At 34.7% G+C, this 21,939-nt stretch overlaps 2 protein-coding genes across 2 annotated transcripts; one reads left to right on the top strand and one right to left on the bottom strand.

Moving 5' to 3' along the window:
- The first annotated feature begins 645 nt into the window (after positions 1-645).
- LOC135685699 (myophilin-like) lies at positions 646-5,842 on the top strand. The gene is made up of 5 exons (XM_065201711.2): positions 646-787; positions 3,210-3,349; positions 4,287-4,353; positions 4,796-4,933; positions 5,534-5,842. The coding sequence occupies exons 1-5, from the start codon at positions 731-733 to the stop codon at positions 5,714-5,716; spliced, it is 585 nt and encodes a 194-aa protein (XP_065057783.1). The 5' UTR covers positions 646-730; the 3' UTR covers positions 5,717-5,842.
- On the bottom strand, positions 4,195-20,664 carry LOC135685687 (protein MFI). Its single transcript, XM_065201693.2, has 15 exons — positions 19,744-20,664; positions 17,415-17,464; positions 16,180-16,268; positions 15,489-15,621; positions 14,868-14,938; positions 13,485-13,731; positions 12,603-12,695; positions 11,987-12,040; positions 10,806-10,953; positions 10,281-10,354; positions 9,789-9,863; positions 8,430-8,494; positions 7,182-7,346; positions 6,536-6,588; positions 4,195-5,982 (listed from the first exon to the last, which is right to left on the bottom strand). The coding sequence occupies exons 1-15, from the start codon at positions 19,793-19,795 to the stop codon at positions 5,951-5,953; spliced, it is 1,401 nt and encodes a 466-aa protein (XP_065057765.2). The 5' UTR covers positions 19,796-20,664; the 3' UTR covers positions 4,195-5,950.
- Between the last annotated feature and the right edge of the window lie 1,275 nt (positions 20,665-21,939).

Here is a 21,939-nt window from a genome sequence, read left to right as displayed (position 1 = left end):
CTTGAGAGCGTACGTGATTTTAAGCAGTGCTTTACCCTTCGCTTCCTTACACCCAACCTTTAACTGTTTTTCTTTAGCTAATTCAATGACGATAAACATAAAAATAAATAATGAGTTAACAATCTCCCGGTCAATAAGTGGACGAGACATCAGTTATTGAGAACCTTGCCCCGTTTTTGAATGGCAAAATCCCAAAGCCAGCAGCCAAGACTGCCTTGTACTTGAAAATCTTGCTATTATAAAGTCGACAGAAGGAAGAGAATAACGGTTAACCTTTTTGTATTTGCTAATTCAGTTGTGAGAAGTGGTTTGTCATCTCATTTGCCTTGAGTTGCAAATAGACAATATTCTATACTGATCCTATTTTCAAAGCAAGTAAGACGGCGCTGTGAGGACAAAAACATTACCAGTTGAACAGGGTATAACACGATATAAAGAACAGCCCACTAGAAATATGCTAACAACGACCAAGCCGAAAAGGACAATCAAAAATCAGTCTGTACTACCCGCTAATATCGTTCCTTATATGGAGAGTTATGGATTGGCGGAAGTTGCCCAAGACTCGTATTTTCCAGAGAGTCGGTCTCAACTGATCACGTGATGAGTACACCCACTTCTCCCATTATATCTTTAACAGAGAAAGTTTGCCGTTACTTCTCACGTAGTATACTGCAGATAGCAACCTATTAGCAAGTCTCTTGTTCTCGAAAGAAGATTTTAAAAGAACAAAATGGCGGAACCACTGAGACCAAAGGGCTATGGGATGACTGCAGCAATAAAAAACAAGGTTAGTTGAAATATTCTATGACGTAAAATAAGAATAAGATCGATATCGATGATTAGTGTTTTAAGCTGTAAAAAATGTTTATTTTGAATTTTCTGAAATTAATACTTGTAAATTATATCAAATAAAACTAGATAACTGTCCACAATATCAGAATTCTGAAGTGTTAAAAAGATAAAAAAAGCTTAGAGCAGTCAATAATAACTTGAAGGGGGCATCAAAATTTTGCTTTCATTAAACTACTTTCGTTAATTATGTCTACAACCCTGCAAAATCGCAGATCATTTGTTAGGTTAACTTTTTTTATAAGAAACAAATAATTTTTTCGCCGAGGCTTGATCTTCTTATTTTTTCATATTTTGAGACTGGAATGCTTTTAAAATCTTTCTTGGCTCAACATGAATATTTCTTCAACTTCATGACATCAAAATTGTTTCTAAGACCATTTAATAACAGTTCTGCATGACTTTTCTAAATCACAGCTGATTTGCTGACAAAATCAGCTTATTTTGTTGACATCAGGGAAAATTTTAAAAACACTTTTTCCCCTCTTATTTTTCATTGAAGGCTAGACACGTTCTTAGGATATGGATTAGCAAATCCAGCTTCGGTGCTCTTATAAAACGTGTCCTTATGAAAACCATGCATTTTCATAAATATTATTCTAGCAAAGTGAGCATACAGCTCGGATAATGCCTTTTCCGAACGAAAACATTTTAAAACTCTTTCCTTTGCTATGGGTGTAGCAACTAGTATGAAGTTCACAAAGAGCACCGTAGTCTGGAAAACAACGGGAAGTTGAGATAACAGGAATAAACAAACAAATCTCGCAGTTGGTTTGAATTCAAGACAACCCGATCCTCTATCCAGACACTATGCATCCATCAGTAATCCTGTTTTCGATGTCATACATCAAAAGGTCTGCCTGCATCTGTTTCTCTATTAGCAAAAACTGTTTCTCACAACTAGCTAAAAACAAGGCAGTTTCATCGATATAGCATTCTGTAAGTGACAGCAAAAGAAAAGGGGAATTTTGCTTGTATACACTTGACAAATTAATACTTTATTTCAACTATATAGAGTCTATATTGATAAACGGGATCCACGCCTTCAGATATCTGTGGAATGGCTCATTGAACTAAAGGATAAAAGATGAGTCCCTCAAGAATAGCTGACCCGTGGATAAAGACGCTCAATGCAAGCTGTTTAACCGATTAATTTTGTTATACTATCACGAATAAAACCTGGATGGTAATTAAACGAACAAGTGATCGGATAAAACCTGGATGGCAATTGAACAATATCAAAACTATCCCGCAGCTTCCCTTGTGAAGCACAGCTACTAGTTGAACAAAGTTAGCCATATGCTTTCCTTCTCATAATCATTGACCAACATAAACAAAGTGAATGAAGCGCAGGGATATTCTTTGTGTGCTGGAGGCAGGAGTCTGCTACAGCTGATATTGATATGGAAAAGTCAACAAAATTTGGAATCATTATGAATTTGTCTAAATTGTTATTAAAACAACTATAAGATTCCCCATGAAGCCACAGAAAGCTTCTAATAAACCTCGCAGTAGAATGGAATGCCCGGTTAGCCACTTCTTATTACAAATTTTATAGGCCTCTAGACCCGTTTGAGGCAATTAATGAGTTGACTTTGTTCCCAGGGGGTCAGTCAATTATATCATTACTTTTTTGGGTTCATCAAATTTTTTGGATCTCGAGTATGAGAAAAGTTTAAAAAATAGAGAAAAACTGCAAACTATCCTGTGCAGGACGATAAAAATGATTTTTTGGGCCAATTATATTGCTAGAAATTATTTTTTTGGGTTGATGGATTGTACCCCAGCCCGAGCAACTCTATCCTAAATATGCCTTCCACCCCCCGCCCCCCCCAATGGGAGGTACTTGTATACCTTTGCAATGTAGCAATTGATTCCGCAGCAATGTAGAAAAACAATTTGAGGGCAAAAATATCACCTTTGATGGCTTTCCTTAAGACGTAAGAGTTCCATTAATTCCTATGAGAAAATTAGCAGTTAGTTCTGGTAGATACTACAGCTTTTACCAGAAAGAGATTCAATACCTACATAAAAGGCTAAAAAACGACAAATGTCAATATAGTACTGAATGACTCCAGACAATTCACGTTTCTGGAGCGGACGCTACATGTAACACGCGTTAGATAAACTCAGTTGTTGGGCGGTTCCTGGAAAAAGTCGATTATAAATAAGACGACTTAGGAGAGATCCTTGAGGGAGCCCATAGGCTTGATTCTGTGAAGTGTCTCAAAAGATCCTAGAAAATACACCAAAGTTGTTTGTTGACACTGATGATATCAATGCAATAAATTATAGAGAAACGCCTTTGACAACTATTTTAAAATTTTTTCTGAATCTTTGCGTATACTTTTTTTCCATAGATTGCAGGGAAGTACGATCCAAAATTAGAAGAGGATTCAATACAATGGATTGAAGCGATCCTTGGCGAGGGTACAATGCAAGGGGCAAAAGGTGCTGATGCAGTGCAAAAAGTTTTAAAAGACGGCAGCATTTTATGCAAGTAGGTTTTGCAAATATTTGATGTGTATGGTAAATGGTTGATTTGTTGAACAGAAGTAGATAGAGTGAAAAATACATAGAAATACCGTATAGTTGATAGGCTGGATGTTTAGGCCTGAGCAAAGCTACTGGATGGTGTTGATATCATTCTCCAATATTTTCTAACCATCACAGAAGTTATAGGAAGTCTTGCAAAGGGATCTGCACTATTGTAAACTGGCCTCAGCTAATGTTCAACTCAAGCCATTACTGGGACCTGACTATGCTTTAAATCTGCCACGAAATTGTATCATACAATCAAAAACTTTCACCCACTACCGATTGAAAAACTGCGCATATTTTTTTAAGGACCTTTGAAATAATATCTTGGTCTCACATATACCATATTCGCGTGTTGTATCCTGTGTTCCAGGTCACATAGAAAGGTATTAAATGGAAGTCTATTTCCATGTGGAGTACAGATATGCTCAGTGAACAAAAAGGATCTCTTGTCATGAGGCTCCAAATGTCAAATAAAACTCTGCAAACATTACAAAGACTTTGAGATGAGATGTCGCCTGTCAAATTTCGAATTTCGCCAAATAATTGTTTTGGAACTTCAAGCATTAAGATTTGGAAAAAATTACTTCGAGGGACGATACACTCCAGCCTAACAAAACTGCTTTTTATTGACATGAAAGGAAACTCCACCCAGGCTTCCACTTATTTTGTTCATGATTCGTATTCTTGCATTTCAAAGACATTAGGGAAAAGCAATCTTTTGAAACAACGGAAAGTGGACCATAGCACATCATACTACATCATTAGACGCTAAACTCTACTTTCAATGTCATCTAGACAATCCACTTTGATTTATTTAATTATATCACCATACCTGGAATAAGCTTTACAGTAGTATAATATTATTTCAAACGAAAATAAAATCTTCTTGTGTCTAGACTTATCAACGTACTCCAACCAGGAAGCGTCAAAAAGATTAATACTGGCACCCAACCAATGATTCTGGTAAGATTTGCAATACAGTTATTGTTCAAACTCCTAAATATAAGAAAATATATCATTTTCAAATACTGATCAACGTTTGATTGGTGATTCCAACGAGGCATATCAACAATCACAAATATTGATTTCAAGGGTAAACTAGGTTCGCCAAATGGTGTACTCTTGACATGGGCAAGGGGTTTTGGGAGTTTTACTTAACGGGCGCCTTTAAATGTTTCCAGAACCTTATTACCATTGGAGGGGGTAATTTCATGTAAAGAAATGTTTGGGAACCAGTTTCTAGTAAGATATTTTTACATTTCTATAAAAGATTTTAGGGGCATTTTCCCAAAAGCACCCCTCCCTAGTCCCCACTACGTTTATTTCTGTGGAATTCCTGACGGTTTAATATACAGATTGCTACACAAACGCTACTAATTTATTGATGAATGATGTTGTCTTACAGATGGAAAACACTGGAAAATTCCTGCAAGGATGTGAAAAATATGGAGTGAAAAAGGCAGATCTGTTTCAGTCTGTTGACTTATTTGAGAACCAAAACATGGATGCAGTAATCAAAGGGATAGTGGCTTTAGGGAGAATGGTAAGTGAGCTGTTAAGTCTGTTAACTCAGCACCGATCAGTGCTGTTAAGTCTTATCTTAAGAGCCTGTTTGGTTGGTCTTTTGAAAGAATGATTAGTCTTATGGGTGTGTTGTTTTATGACTTGTCTAAGACGACATGATTGATGTTTAGGTTGCAAAATCCGTCTGAACTGACAAAGATATAATCTTTCTTTCAAACAACGTGATTGAACAGTTTAAAGAAGAAATACCGCCTTGGAATTAGAGGCCATTAACCAAATAATGACAAAAGGAGTTTTGAAGTTTCCCATCAAATTGTTCGTTGAAATGCTTTGAATGACCTCGAGAAAATAGATTTGACTGATTACAACTCTTTTGGTAAAAACCAGAACTTTGGTCAGAAAATCACTGACTGGAAAAAATTCTTCTCAACTACACCAAGTGCACAATAGACTTATTTTCTCATGGAAAGGAATATTTAGATTTTGGTAGCAAGTATATGCCTCGCCTTATTGTCATACCAACTAGCACTTAATATATTTCTAGAATAAAAAACAGCAGTAAATAATTGAATCTAAAAAAAACTTACATTTTTTCAAAACTTTGATAATTTATTTCCAGGCACAAATAAAAGGATTTGATGGACCAACACTTGGACCAAAACAAGCAGAAGGGGAAAAGCGAGAGTGGTCAGAAGAGCAGCTGAAAGCAGGCCAGGGAATAATTGGGTTACAAATGGGAACCAACAAAGGTGCATCACAAGCTGGAATGACCATGGGTAAAAGCAGAGCTATCATCGACTAGGGAAGAAATTTCACATGAACAATTCGGAAAATATAAATTTTGGAAGTACAAAATGTACCACGTTCGAGCAGTGTAACAATTCTCTTCTATTTAATTTTGGATAACATGTAGACTTTTTATACTGGTTGAAGGAGTCTTAATGTTTCATTATCCCTGTTAAATTGCTCTACGACAGGCTTTTGACGCACCTCGTGTCGTGCATTCTCTGGTTTTCATATGAATCCATTTATGTCTTCACTGCATTATATCGAAGGCTTTACTTGTCTCTGCAAATCAAACATAAAAGCAACGTATTCAATACTTCAAGCCATTTTTAACAGGAAAAATGATTATTTGAAAATGCAAAAGAAGCCAGGCAAAATTAAAATCTGAGAAGAATATTTTCCTGAGGAAGTTCACTCTCTAAGGCTTAGTTTTTTGGAAACTTTTTGTGTGGAACAAAATTTGGACTGGAGATTATCTACATTGATTCGAAGGGGGGAGGATAAATCACTAAAAGTTTCACTTATAATGTTATTTGAAAGCATAAAATTCAAGGCATTCAAGGAAATTAGAGTGTGGAAGAAGGCTTTATTCATATGAAATAGAAAAGGTAATTAAACAAGGTTGAAATAAATGTCACAAAATCAAGGTTAGTGTTGGAAATGAAAGGAGTTAGTTAGATTGTATATACCTGATAAAAGAAACGGCTTTGTAGTTTTTACTTCAAAAGAGAAGAGAGTAGCATACTGGCTTAAAATGCACGGTAATGCATAAAAAACAGAATAGATTCATTCGCCAACATTGATTCAGGTGAAAGCAATAGGGAAATTGTGATACCTGGCAAATTTGATGACATAGTCGTTCCAACTTCTTTCCAATCAAAGTGATACCTATAAGTAAGAGCAATTATTACACACGCTTAAAATGAACAATTATGTTAACTCTAATCATAAAAAATAAGAATTAAAATAGTATCAAATCTTTTAATGATCTCAAATGGCAGTTGTAAAATTTTCAATTAACGACACGTTAACATTAAGAGACAGGAACGGGATTTTTGGGACAGGTACGGGGCAAACGTTTTGGGACAGGTACAGGGACAGGGACAGGAACGGGGCAAAACCTTAAAAAGATGTCCATCTCACGAACATATTCTAAAAAAACAAAACGGACTCTCGAACCACCAATAGTTGGGAGAACAGCAATTCGGTGGAGGATGAGCATGCTCGGTCAGGTAGGGCAGTTTCCCTGGGCAGGAATATTTTATACAAGCATTTAAAGTGATTTTAACTCAAACATGATAAGGCGAAGGCTTTGATTGGAGCTCCAACTACAATGAAATATCCATTATGATTTGACAATGATAAAGTTTCATGTGGAAAACTCATCCAATTAGTGATCGATCAATCATTGAATTGATTAGACATACTGGCAAATTAAAAAGAGGATTAGAACGACAATGGTCCCAATTCCTCTGACTTACTGATCGAAGTTCAATCCATTGGTCCATTCTAAAAGCTCATCGACCTCCCAGTCCTCAATGGACAAATCAAAGCCTCCTTCTGATGCATGAATGATTCCTTTCGCTGTGGATTCCACTAGTGATTTAACGTTGCTATCTCCCTCCTTCGCTGCACCGTCTCGATACCTGCGTCCATTATACATACTCTATAAACTTTACTAATAATTATCAACAACTAATGCTAAGAATATTCCTAAAGTATATACTTAAAGTAATTCATTGAAGAAAAAAGCACCTAAGGCTTTTTATAACAGGTTTTGCAATGAAAGACAGACGTGATAGATTCTTGAAAAATTAAAAATGGTAAGCATCGAAAGGCTCAGAATGCAGTGAAAGAAAAACAGAATAGAGCCTTCGCAACCCTTTCAGTGATGATGTTTCATGGCAGTGTAATTAATAGTTTAGAGTTATGGAATGGGTAAGGGCACAGGACCAAAAATGTTTTGGCATATGTCAAAAGTCAATCTGGTTACAGCTTTAAAAACTCAGCCCAGATCAATTTTGCAGAGATTGCTTGTGGATATATTATTGAAAACTCGGGAAACACCCAATAACTATTGTAACTTATTTGTTGCCAGGTGCATTCAACATGTTTGTAGAATATTCCGCGTTGGGTCTATGTTTACAACAGGCGATGCCGGAGAAAATTTCTAAATAAGCACCTCAGTGCATATGAGAGCAAAAAAGAGCATTAACAAAACATCGGTCTTGGAATGACAATTTCCTGCTAGAAATTTGACACATAAATTAATCCATTACGGAATGTGACTTAAACAGACTGAACCTTTATAAAGATCTTGAAATTCTACATTTAAGATTTATTTCAGAACAAGCTTTGCAGGACTAAAGTCACACCCATGTCTGGTCTTAGTGGATATTCCAAAAATGAAATATAATCGGTCGGGTTGCAGACAGTATAAACTAAGTGATAGGACATGATCAAATCAATAGAAGCACTTGTCAATCAAAAGTCACTGAAATAGTTGAGGTTCTTCGGCAGAAATAGCTAAGGTTCTTATATGGGATGATGCTGAACAACGAGAGTGATTGCATGCAGGCTATCAAAGGCCTAAAGAAAGTTAGTAAAAAGCAGGAAAGATGAAGAAATTTCAATATGAGAATTATTTATATACGTAAAGATGGGAAATACAACGTATTAAGATAAAGCCTTAGCAATTCCTACAGTTGTTAAATTATATTGTCACATACATTTTTCTCATCCATTCGATTTTTTTCTGCTTTCTTTTCCTTTCAACATCTTCTTTTCGTATAAGCTACGAAGGAATTGTTAAAATTTTTATTGAGGAAAAACTTTGATACGGTAATAGATATGTACCAAATAGTGTCCGTGAAAGGGGTCAATTTTTTCTATTAAGCAGGCACGACGTGAAATACACTGGTGTTGTACTGTAATTCAGCTTAATGACACGCTTTGGAAATTATTCCATCGTTGTATGATATTTTAAACTCAAATTAGAATTTACTACCATAATTTAAGTACGAAAGCAATTTTTCATATGTTGTGCCTGTATTGTGGATTTTATGATGATTTGAAAGCTGAAAATTTTCAAAGATTTTCCAGAAAAACAACCAGGGTTAAACTTTTCACCCTCCGTGTTTAGCTAAACACGGAAAAATCTGTTAGAAAAACTTTAATCTTACGTCATCATAAAATCAATATCAGGACCAATAGCAACTTCGGGCCTTAATCCGAATCTGAAGTAAAAAATTTGGCATAATAAACTTTAAACGTACATTAAACGAGTGTATTGAATTGTTTTGTCTGACGGCGTAACATACACATTATCAAATTATCAATTTATCAAGATGATACTAAACTAAGGGGTTATCAAATCCTACAGTCAATAACAGTGTTCTCACTTTGCGTTATGTTAATTTCCTAAAACTCGCACGAAAATTTCCTCAGACTTTCCTCAGGCACGAAAATTTCCTTTGATTTACGAAAACCTGCCTTTTTGTAAAAGATATGGTCAACACAACTTTGACCATATAAAAAATGCCAAATCGAGTCACTTGCTTGCATAAAATCCGAGAATTTCGCACCAAAATACGTTTGTAACTTTATTTGTCTGTAAATTTTTTTGTTCGAAAGTTTCTTCGTCCAAAAGTCTCGTCTAAATGCTATGCTTTTAATTCAATGTTGTGTTTGGTTGGAAATGTTTAATTTTCCTTTATAATGAAAGTGTAAACAAAATTTTATTTCCTTTATCATAGAAGAGAAAGTTTTTTCAAAATTTTGAAAATTCCTTAAAATTTCCTTAGCAACTGAAATTCCTTGAAACGTTCCTTAAAAAGTTAAAGAATTCCTTATTTTAAGGAAATTAAAAACACTGGTCAATATGATTATTATTATTACAATCAGCAGTCATAATAGCAAAGTTTAGAAACATTTTTACTGTTTACAGTTTTAGTCTAGAAAGTAACACCTTCTTTGCTACGATATTGACAAATGTTTTGAGTCTCATGGAGTTGACAATGTAATTGGAAAAGAGTTGTACGAATTTTGCCTTTCAGTAAGCAAGCAATAGCTGACCAGTCGGTACATACCTTTGAATGATGAAATTTAGTTTTCTTGTGTGAAGTTGAAAAAGTTATAGGATCTTGGTATAAATGCTTGATCATCTAAGAAAGAATGGAAATAGAGGAATTAGAAAGGAGAAAAAGCAGGAACTTTGAAATTAAAAACAGCATGACATAGCGAAATTAGGATATAACTTATAGCAGTTTTATATAACTCATATATTGATATAGCTCATAGCGAGTTAACGTAAAACACATATTTTCATAATTAATTAAGATTTATGAAAAACACGTATTGACAAATAGAAAAATATAGCAAATACACAAACGGGCAATTTATAGAAGAGTACACAAGTGCCGTTGTGTTATGTTGTTAAGTTGTGCCCAAAAACTGAACCCATATTTGAATCAGGAATTCAGCTCATAGAAGCATCTCCATAAACAAGACAACTACTATAAGAAAAACCACGATCTTTATTTAATAACAAGATGAGATTAAAAAGGAAAAAAGCAACTTACTTTGTCCGATACTAATCTCCAACCATTATTTTCCCACCTTTGGTACCAGTCACCCTCATCAACGTTGCTATTGTCTGTTGGGAAAAAGAGAACTTGGTCACAAGTAGAAAAGCACCAAGTATCGAAGCTGAAAGATGATGCCCGAGAATCAATTGACCCATGGCCAGCGCATCACTTCTAGCCTTGTATTTAATACGTCGCATGTAGCTTTAATTCTTAATCTGTACCCACTAGGAAACATAATTTTAGGAATTGAGTGAATTTGGTTATAATAAGGTGTAAACAAGTATAGTTGAAGATTCCAGAGTCCTTCACAAGCTTTATATGTGTTCATCTATAGAGAATCAACTTGAGACACAAATGTTAAGGGAAACTAAGATACTTTCAAGGTAAAATTTAAAAAAAATTCATCAAGCCATTAGATATTTAATAACTGTTACATCGCAGAATAATTTATTTCGTTAAATTAGCTCCCTTGCTTTGATTAAATTACAAGAGGAATAAAAAACTTTCCTTTCAACATACCCTTGACCAACTCTGATTTGTTGTGAACGTACTTCATTGGGAGCTTTTTGAGCTGGCTTTTGGTATAATCTCTCGGAGCAAATGCACCAATATCAGCGATACTTCGATTTGTGAATATCTTGTAGTAAATGTTGGGAGGAAAATTTTCCTGTGAAAAGCAACACAGTGCATTGAGACACAATGCCACTTGACACGACAACATTATTCCTGGGATGAAAATACTGGCAGATCAGACTTAGAGAGACGACAGCTCCCCGTCTAAGGCTGCCAGAAAATCATCGTCAGTTCACCGCTCATTTTTGCTTCTAGATTGCAACTATTTAGAAAGGGACGCTTTTTGATATAGGTTTGCTGATCTTTTTCAATTGTAAGCTAAAACATTGACTTTGACTTTGTAGCGAACTTTGCAAATCTTCGCTTTAAAGGATAATATCAAGTTGGCCTCTTGTACAAGAAGCCCGACAAGATTGGGACAAGAGAATTAAACTTTCCCAACACCGACAAAGATGAGCCCTGAGAGATATGCAATTATTTGCCTTCCATAAACTTTGCACTTTGCTTAATATTTTCTGACCTTAACTGTCTTATTCCGGGCTATAGAGGACATGTTTCGTTTTCGATGTACACGACACGATATGACACAGGACAAAACACGATATGAAAAGACCCAAAAAACAATGAAGAGCAGTTTAAATATTAATTTTACCAAACATTACAGCCAGATAAATACGAGGGAGAAAATAAAGTCAGATTGAATGGCAGAAACTCAATCAAACGTAAGGATAAATTTAACATGAGATTTCATAATATGAACCGGGATTGTAATGTTCACATAATTAATATCCCGTATGTACACTAAGTCCCGTATGTAATCCGCCCATGTAATCTTGTACACACGTGTTTTGTTACTGCGTTGGAGTTAGATATGTATGGAATTCATATACAGTTGGTATTTTAGTAATTATATTATCATGGACATTTCTCTAAGATCAGCTCCTAAAACATTATAGGGATGATTTAAAGCTGCAGAACAATTTTTGTCTTTAAGAATTTTCAATAACTTTTAACTAAATCTTTTCATAAAAGAACGTTTATCATAAATCTTACTCAAAAGGAGAAGAGGGTGTTAATTCGCTGAAATTCGAAAATTTAACATATCAATTTGATATGAAGATACTCACACCGCCTAGTCTGAATCGCACATGGCCTCCAGCAGCAGAATCGAGAAGGTCACTCTGAAATTGAAACTTAATGTCAGAGTTCATATACATTTTGATAACACCAAAGCAATGTTTGCCAAATATTTGTTAAGACAGAGATAGTAGAAGTGAACTGGATTTGCAATTCTTAGCGTCGCTATAATAACGAATTTATAACAGTTTTGCTAAGTTATGACAATAAACTTCACGAGAACACGTCAAGGGCGAGGACTTTGAAGCGGTAGAGGGTGCAATATAAGGGCTGTAAAAGAAGACGTTAGTGGAAGGTTGTTTATAAACAGCCCTCTTTCAAAAATCATTATCATTCAAAAGTGAAAACTCCTTTTCGTAGACAAGTTAGGAACATTCTAGCCTCTTTAAATCTCTGTATCCCCTTTTGGTGCAATTTTCTGCCGTGAAATGTGCAGCCATGACACTACTATAATTAAGTTCAACCATAAATAGATCTAACAAACTTTGACTCGTTGGGTAACTACTCGCCTCGTATGTAAAGGGTCGCAGTATCGAACCACTTACAGGGAAGAACAGCCAAATGAGAAAGAAGAAATAAAATCACTATAATTAACGTTAAACCAACCTCTCGTGGATTTATACATTTGAGCATTATTCTTGGATCTCCGATGGACTTAAAGCTGATGAGATCTTTGTAATATCTGTAGACCTGCATGTCCTTTGGAGGAAAAAAGACTTCATCAGATCAAATTTATCTTAATAAAGCACAGATATCAATCGAATATCCAAAAAGTCAAGTCATCATCAAGAATTTTGACCATTAAAGTTTTACATTACTGTGTGAAAGGTGGATAGAAAAGCAGCTTTATCAACGACGTTTTGAGCTGAAATAAACTTAAGGTTGAGGATGATTATAGAATTTCATCATTCATTTAGTCCAAGTCACATTTTATATAAAGCCGTTAGTAAACAACACAGCATCATGTCATCTGTATGACAAGAGATAAACAACCTAGCAATAATTATGAATGATAATTAATTTTAAAAATTTTGCATCCAGCATTATCAAAAATTTGTTCAGAAGAGCTGATAGATACATTAAAGGGGGGTGCTGTGTTTACAAAACTGACATCTTCGTCTATCGAAGAGACACTGGATTTTCTGCAACAATGCAGCTCGCAAAAGAACAACCAATTTCATCAAGAAATCATTATTTACGAATATGAATACATTTAACAATTACAAAGGAACTCATGTTGTATTGGACTGTTGATCTGGGTTTGCGCTTTTCTTGCTCACTGCTAAAACTTTGTATTTCGTCCTTAGATTTAGAAAATATGATGAATTCGCACAATAACCTTTCATTTGGCAAAGCACAACAAAATATTCCTATTTCATAGCCTGTGAAATCAATTTGAACACCATTTACCTCTCCAGCAAAATTTGTAAGAAACAACAATTCTCTACCGAAAACATTTCAAGATATCAATGACAACAAACTGCATACCACGTGTCTTCTCCACCCTCTTTGTATGATTGATACAGCGGCATCTTCAGTTAATTTTGCTTCAGAAGAGCTTTTCCCATATTCAATTCTCACACTCGAATTTCGGACGAAATTTTCATCAAATGACGACTGCCGACTAGAATCCTCTTGTTTCTTTTCAACTGACAAAAGTTGTTCCCTCCCTTTTTTCTTCAATTTATCTCTCCACCATTTTTGAATAACAGTTGCACAAAATTCTTTGAACGGTCTGGAAATGAAAAGTGATTCTATAATAGTTGCAAGTGAAAAAATTGCAAGAAAATACTATTTAGTGATAAAGTTTATAACAAGAAGATTTGTTTTATGGCAATAGATTTTTCGCTCTTTCAAAATACAGGTTACAACTCGAAAAATACAACTTGTCCTAAATTACGATCAATAGATTCCCATATCTCATTTCTACGTATAGCACTGCAAGATCTTCAAGGCTTATTTGCTGTCTCTCTAGTCTAACTTCATTATGAAAAAACCTATTGTACATTAAAAAACCGCATGTGGGTACTTGATTTCTATAGAGTATATATTGTTATTGATTATCAGAATAAATCTGGTCTGTTATTCATTCTGAATATCTATTAGTGTACAATGTTGCCAAAAGCCCACCAACAATAATTGATCAATGATATAGTATTGTATATGAAATGGTTCCATAATTGTTTCATAATGACAGTTAAAATTGAAAATACATTGTGTATTTTCATTGTTATTTCAAAAATTCAATTTTTTGTCAAATTTTTTGTTTTGGTAATAAAGTATATAATTTGTTTGGCTAAACAGGTTCTTAAATTTGGAGTATTAAAAAAATAAAAATTTCTGCAAGAAGGTTCTTAAATCCCTAGGTTCTTACATATTAATTTTTACTATTACTCCATTTCATGATAGCCCTTTCTTACACTTATATTCAAGCGTTTTATTTTGTTAGTATGTGGTATTCCTTTATAGCATCGATTTCACCACTATGAAGACCTTAAATTAGACTGAAAGGATTAAGCTCATTTTTCTTACTTTTTTGGCTATTGAAAAATGTTTTTCCCTTTTTTAGATTATAGAAAGGCAATAGTGGCAAGTGGAAGGTGGATGATCTACATCTAGAAATGCTCTTGGATCATCAAAACAATAATGATCTAAATGCTTCCTGATTAAAAATCATCACATAGCCATTCACATTGACTGCAAAACTAATTTTTGTAGTCTAAGTATTAATTGAATTATTCAGTTATCTTCTACCTTTCCGAATACTTGGTTAAAAGCCTTAATTTTCTATCAATTCAAACATCAAAGGTTTTAACTTGCAGTATCCCTTGTTTACTTCAACTGGTTACATGTATTAAAATTGATACCTACAATGGAATATTGCTGTTTGAAAGAGCAGCACCCTTGTGAATACTGTAGCTCGAATTCAGTCTTGATGAACTCTAATGTAAAAAAGGTGCAAAATAATGAGAAACGTTCTATATTACAACCATTTAAACACTTTTAAAAGAACAGCTTGATTTTTGCTGAGTTTCAATACGCTTGAAAATTTCCTCCCCAAACTTTTGAAAGTCGTTGTTGTCTTGTTTGTTTTTAAAAAGATAAAAAGTCAAACAACAAATTAAATTTGAGCCTGGTTGTCAGCTTTAATGATTCCTAAATTTTACTTACTTAGAATCTCAATATTCTTCGAAAATTTACTCTTTTATATAACAGCTTTATCAGCTCCAGGTTCAAAGAAGCAACAGCATTCAAATGTGCATTACTGTATTCAAAAAGTGCCAATATTACAAAATATTGTATTTTAGAAATTTAGCACTTATCATGTTTGATAAAATGCACAATAACAAGAGGAAAATTAATCTATTAAATCCAACAACTTGTTTTGTTTTCCCAACCAACAGGAACAAAATGATAATCATTAAAGTATTATACTTATGCCATTAAGTCAATAAACCGAATACAAAGCTAGGAAGATCAATCAAAAGCTACCTTTTGTGAAAGAACAGCACTTTGAGATTGAATAGTTGTTTTTGAAGACAGCTGGCTGATTTGGCAATCACTACTATCTCCCAAAGTTGACTTTGCACTTGCACGGGAATGGGTAATACCAAAAACAGCTGACCTAATGGAAACCAGATATAACCAAATTCCTTCATTCTATTTACATCATTTCAGACAATGTAACCTTGGAAACTAAATGTCCTAAATTTCCTTCATTCACTTATACATTATCCATGTTTTCCAATATATATAGGATTATATGATGCTTCTGTATCACAAACTTTCTTTGTGATAATCAGTATTCAGCAAACATCAAATTCCTTTCAAGCAAAAGCCAAAAGGCAATATTTTACTGGGATCTGAAATTGCAGTTTTGGTAGCTAAAATCTCATTTAAAACATTGCCTAGCAAGTAGTAATTGTAATGAGAAAAAGATCAGACAAAATCAGTGTAATAATATTACTTTGACATGAGAAATTTTCAATTTAAACTTAAGCCAGCTTACTTGTGGATCATTTTCATGTTGCACAAGGTTCACAAGTTTAAAAAATTCAGATAAAAGGGTCTATCACTGCCTATCTTGAAAAATTAACATTAAGTTTGTTTTTTAGCAAAGATCAAATATAAATTTTACAGCTAACCTATTTCAGCAACCATAACAAAGTGATCAAATGGCTACCTTGTTTTGTACCCCTTCCAAATTCTTTGAATTTCTACAGCAGCTGCAGCTGTTCTTTTTGTTGTGTCTTCACCTTTTGATATAATTTCCTACAAGATTGGAAAGCAATTACAGTTTAATAAAGATTCAATTGGCACAGTCTATATAGAGTATTACCACAGTCTTCACCAGAGTCTTGTTAGACCTGATCTAGGAGAATAAATCATTGATTTTATGAAAAGCCAAAAGTTGATGAAAAGGCAAATAATATCCTCATATGATGTTTGTGATTGGGAGCATTTTATGATAACATAGAGAAACAGGTGTAGACAGTTATAACAGAAATGTAATACATGGTGCATCATACCAAATTTTTTTGAAGGCAAGAGCCCTCCTGCTGCTAGCAATTAATTCATCAACAACAAATATCTTCTAACCTGCATGCAGACTTTACAAATAGAGGAAATTGTTAAGTCTCGTATCCACTTATTATTTTTTCCAAGATTAGTGCCTTATGCTAATCTCTTTGTCTTTAGAGAAAATGAGATGTGTTTCCACAATTTTAAGGAATAAATCATAACAATGCATATTTTGTTGTATGCCTTCGGAACGTCTTTGTATGCTAGTAATTGAATCAGTTTGATCATGCAAGACATGTTTTACCATTATTCTGTTGATATCATAGTGCCAAAGATAAAAGATTGCAAAAAGATTTGTTTCACTTGCTTGTTTCATTTGTACTCTGATGAAGCCCTGTATGCCAGGGCGAAATATCAGTATTCCTTTAATTTAATTTATTTTGAAAATTTTATCTCATTACATTGTATTATCGTCGTCCTATTGCTTTGTTCCTGAATATCTTACGCGTAATACTCATTGCAAGATTCACAGAATCCGGCGGACAGCCTATCCTGCAGTTCTTCCTTCTTACACACAAAAAGATGATTTCCTAAAGAAGTGTTGACGTACTGGATACAAGAAAGTAAGCATCAATGAGAAGACTTTACAATTTCCTCTATTTATGAAGTCTGCATGAAGGCTAATATCACCCTGATCTCAAGCTTCCCCATACAACTATCCATTAGCACAAATGGAATAGGCAACCCTAGTTTGAAGATTTGTAGATCTCTTGCTCTATTTCTAGAAAGTCTCTATCAAGAAGTGCAACATAGGCATCTGATTTCAGTCTTTTGCCTGTATCAGTAACTTTCTTGCAGGAAATTTGGGGTTTTTCATTGGGAATTAAAGATACTTACCCATCTTTCCTTTTTAGACAATGTTGCTATGTCTTGCACTTCTTCATAACCTATAACAAAGCAAAAGTACTGAATACAATTTGTATAAAACATATAACCAAGTATGCTATGTTTCAACTTTTCCATGCTACCTACAGAAAACAATTGTTTTCTTAGACTCTTCTTCTTACTCAAGCTCTTAACCACAGTCTCTGAAGGACACAGCCAATGCACACATTGGACAATGGGCATAGCCATAGAAATAGTAGCGCTAGAATGCGTGGTCTATCACGTGACGCGTGCGAACTATGGTGAACCAAAATGGTAGCAACAAGTTGGCAAAAAAATACGCGGGAAATCACAGCGGACAGTATAGCCTACCCCTATCACCGTATACGCGCTTGAATTTCTAATTAATCTAATACACTGTTGCTAACATTGAATGATAATTGAACTTTGATAAAAGAAATGGTAGTGTCGCGTGCTGCTTTCGGCTGCCAGAATCGATGGAATCCTAAAAAAGACTTGCTTCCCGGTCAAACAAACACAAGTAAGTAGGCCCGTTGTGTGTACTGTATTTCTCGTTATTCTTGATAGGAATTTGAATATAATAAAATATCTTCCAAAAATTCTATGATACTTTTATTAAGTATTCGAAATGATTTTCATTAATGATATTTCTACTATGTTCACAAACAGACAGTAGGTACATAAAATCGGGAGAGCAGTAAACCAAATTAAAAGTCATCTTATGGTTCGTGGCATTAATTCTTCAAAGAGGGTGCAATAGGTGAATTTACTACTGACTGCGAAAAACTACTGACTTGAAGAAATACCATGGTATGTCCCTATTGGGTACTTTTTAACAAATAACCTAAATGCAAAAATATTGAAACAGCTCATAAGTGAAGCAATTAACCTCCTTGCTGAGAGAGGAGCTAAAGTTCATGCAGTCATCTTTGATGGTGCTCTTAAGAATGTTAGCATGGCTGAGAAACTTGGATGTGATATAAAAAACCTTTGCACATTATTTCCATATCCATCAAACCCTAATGAAAATATCTTTGTAATTCTTGATATCTGCCACATGCTGAAGCTTGCAAAAAATGCCTTTTCCACCATCAAGATCTTTTGTACCCCAGGTGGACAAAGAATATCTTGGATGTATGTTCTTGCACTCTATAGAACACAAAAAATGACATACTAAATCTTGCAAATAAACTTAAGGCAAAGGATTTTCAGTGGCAGAATCACAAAATGAAGGTCAGTGTTGCAGCACAGACTTTAAGCCATTCTGTGGCATCTGCAATAACTTTTTTGAGAAATCTGGGGTTGAAGGAATTTAAGGACAGCAAAGCAACCTGCGACTTTATCCTTCTGATGAACAATATCTTTGATATGCTTAACGCAAAAAGTGAATTTGGAAAGCATACAAAGAGACCTGAAAACAACAACGCTGTTTACATATATTAATTTGAACTGGAAAAAGTTGATTCAAAACTTCGAAATTTTATCAGAGACCTAACGGCTGGGATTTGATTTCAAGGTAATTTAAGCAAATTTTGTTCCAAGTCTTGAATGCATCAAGTTTCAACAAGACTTTCTAGACACTGAATCACGCTGTTGTTGACACTTTTGTTTACCAGTAACTTCCGCGTTTCTGCTGGCCAAAAACTTGAGGAATTTATTAAGTACTACTCAAAAATAATATCGCATACCCATTTATAATGGTTAAAGGTTGTCTAATAATAATGAACTTGAACTGAATAAAGCCATAATTAATTACTAAGCTGCCCTAGGAAAGGAAATTTGGTAAAGAAAGGAGTCCAAACAAAATACGAAGAAAAACCGTAAAACGACTCGCTGTGGCGTATGGAAAAAGTAAAAACGTCCTTTACCTTCTTCTATTTTGGCGCTGGAAAGGTTTCATGAAATTTTTCTCCTCATATCACCACGCAGAATCGGTAAGTCCATAACTTCTTATTTGTGTACAACGTACGCCACAAAAGCTTTTTGCCAACATGTTGCTACCATCTTTGCTGCCCATTGGTATTACGCAGAAAACAATAGGCGAACAATAGAGCGCGCATTCTAGCTCTACTATTTCTATGGGCATAGCCAACTTCCTATTGATATGGACACTCTTTCAACTGTCGTTATAAAGCTTTAGAACTTTCGCTATGTGAATAAACAGTAGTACAGCATCAAACTAAAGGAAGAAAAAAATAACTATTGTTCTAGGAACGGTACCAACCACGCACCAAGTTAATCAAAAATTTAAAAGCCAAAATATTTTTCGAAACGATTACTAATTACTTATTCGAGTGAGAAATCAATATAGCCTACTTACCAGCATAACCGGCAGCTTTGGCAATATCTCGTAACTCTTTCTCGCTGAACATAACTGTTTGTGACGAGCCAATTTGTCACCAAATATGTTTACAAGTGCTGCTTTTTAGTGAGTTGATCATTTGGGCCTAGGCGCGCCTGATTTCACATTCTCGGCAAAAAGAATCATTTAATCGATCCACTAGTTCAAACATAAAGACGAATCCACACGTCTATATAATAAATTTGGGCCAGAAAGCATAGCAGAAATATGCATTTTACGGTGCCAAAGTTGACAGGCTTGAAAATTCAAGATTGCTTGGTATCCGCCATTTTTCTAAGCCTTTTGCTATGGAAACGCGCAATGATTGGAAACGAGAAATGTCGATGAAAGCGAGGCCTTTGACGTCAAAAACTCTCGTAGAAAGTTATTGGATTTGGAAGAGGAACACTATGAAATGCTCTAAGCTTGTAAAAGCAACCAGAACTGTTACAAACATACAGATTAATGGCTGGTGAAAGGACTGAACAGTGGCAGTCACCCAGAGGAACCCCTTTATGAAAACAGCCAGCCTCGCTAAATAATTATCGCCAACATATTTCGAAAATATAAGCACAAAATGTGTTTTGTCAACATTAATACACTTACGTTCAAAAAGTATTGGGACACCCTTCGAAACTTCGAAGAAATTTTATGCAACAAATTCGGAAAGACTTTTTTAAAATCTTTCTCATTAAAAAAGTACGGCAGTTATTTCCATGAAATTTTCACAAGACATTGTTGATATTTTGAAGCCTTTTATGTACGCCAAAAAATTAAAAATACATCTACCATAAAATTTCTATAGGTCTCGAGACGAAAACATGGAAGCTCTGAAAACTCAAGAACTGAGTTAAGAGAAGCGCTTAAAAATTGCTTTCTACTATAATAAAGTAAATGGATTTTGCGATATTGCATTAATTCTCGGCTGCTCAATGAGTGCAGCTTTTCTGGTGCGTAAAAAGTTTTTCCGTACAAGAACAGAAAAAAATTTACCAAGGGTTTGCAGACCAAAGAAGTTTACGACGCCTAGGGACGACAGGTCTTTACTGAGGGAACTGGAAGTAATAGGTTTGAATCCTTACTAGATATTATGTTGTCGTATAAAAGGAAGCTAATTTTTGGAACATAAGCAAAAACATGGCTATAGAAGTCATGAAAAATACAAATTTTCCAGCGTTATAAGAAGAAAATGCTCTCTCAAAGCAAAAATTACTCATCGACGATGAGTACAATGGCTTTTCCTTTAATGTTACGCAATTTTAAAAGTAGCTTGAATAAATGCAATAATTTAATAAATTTGTAGCATTTTCGTCGATGAAGTAAATTTTTTTTGAAGCTTAAAAGTTTGATTTTATAATTTCTTTAATATTTTTTTTTGTTATGCAAAGGTGAAATTAAAAAGTTGTATTTGTTTGGACAGCTCTAAAATTTTTGGAAGGTCATGTGACTTTGCCATTGTTAGGCCATTCAGCCCTTCTGCATATTTTGCTGTTATAATCAGGAAAATCGAAAGAATCCTGTGTTTTCTTGGTTATTCTTCATAAGTTGAAGCATTTTGTTAACTTTTTATTCCATTTTGGGGAAACTTGGGCCTAGATTATTTGTATAAAGACTTGCCAAATCTGAAAAAGTTTCCGTTGCAAAACCAAATCCAACGCAACGCCATAGTTCGTTTATCGAATTCGTCCCAATACTTTTTGAACGTAAGTGTAGAAAGTCCATTGTCTTGTAGCCGGATATACACTTGGCTATGACTGATATTAAACAACTGACTCCGCTTACAGTCACTTCGCTTAAAGTCACACAACCTACTTCAGTCACAAAATTGTTGACCCACACAAATATGCAAAACTATTCAATTTAGCTCCGCTTACAGAGACACTCCGTTTACAATCACAAATTTTCAAGCAACATTTGGTGCGACTATAGCCAGAGTCTACATTAGGCGGCTATGGGCACAAATAATTTTTGGGTATACGTCCTGAGGAGACTATAGTCAAACTTATATGGACCACAAAAGCACGAGGCTGTGAACTGAAGCACTCAGAAAATATAAAAAATGTACTTAAAACGGTACGAAAGCAAACTTGCCTTTGGTCTTTTGAATGTCTTGCCCCCCCACTTTCAAACTATCAATTTGATCCTTTATATATTTGCGAAGAGAAGTAGGTCAAG

The sequence above is a fragment of the Rhopilema esculentum genome, chromosome 15 (genome assembly GCF_057945365.1).
Source record: "Rhopilema esculentum isolate cy_ngs chromosome 15, ASM5794536v1, whole genome shotgun sequence".
Taxonomy (NCBI): Eukaryota; Metazoa; Cnidaria; class Scyphozoa; order Rhizostomeae; family Rhizostomatidae; genus Rhopilema; species Rhopilema esculentum.
The sequence above is the reverse complement of the archived record's forward strand: the minus strand, read 5'-3'. Positions and strand labels throughout refer to the sequence as shown.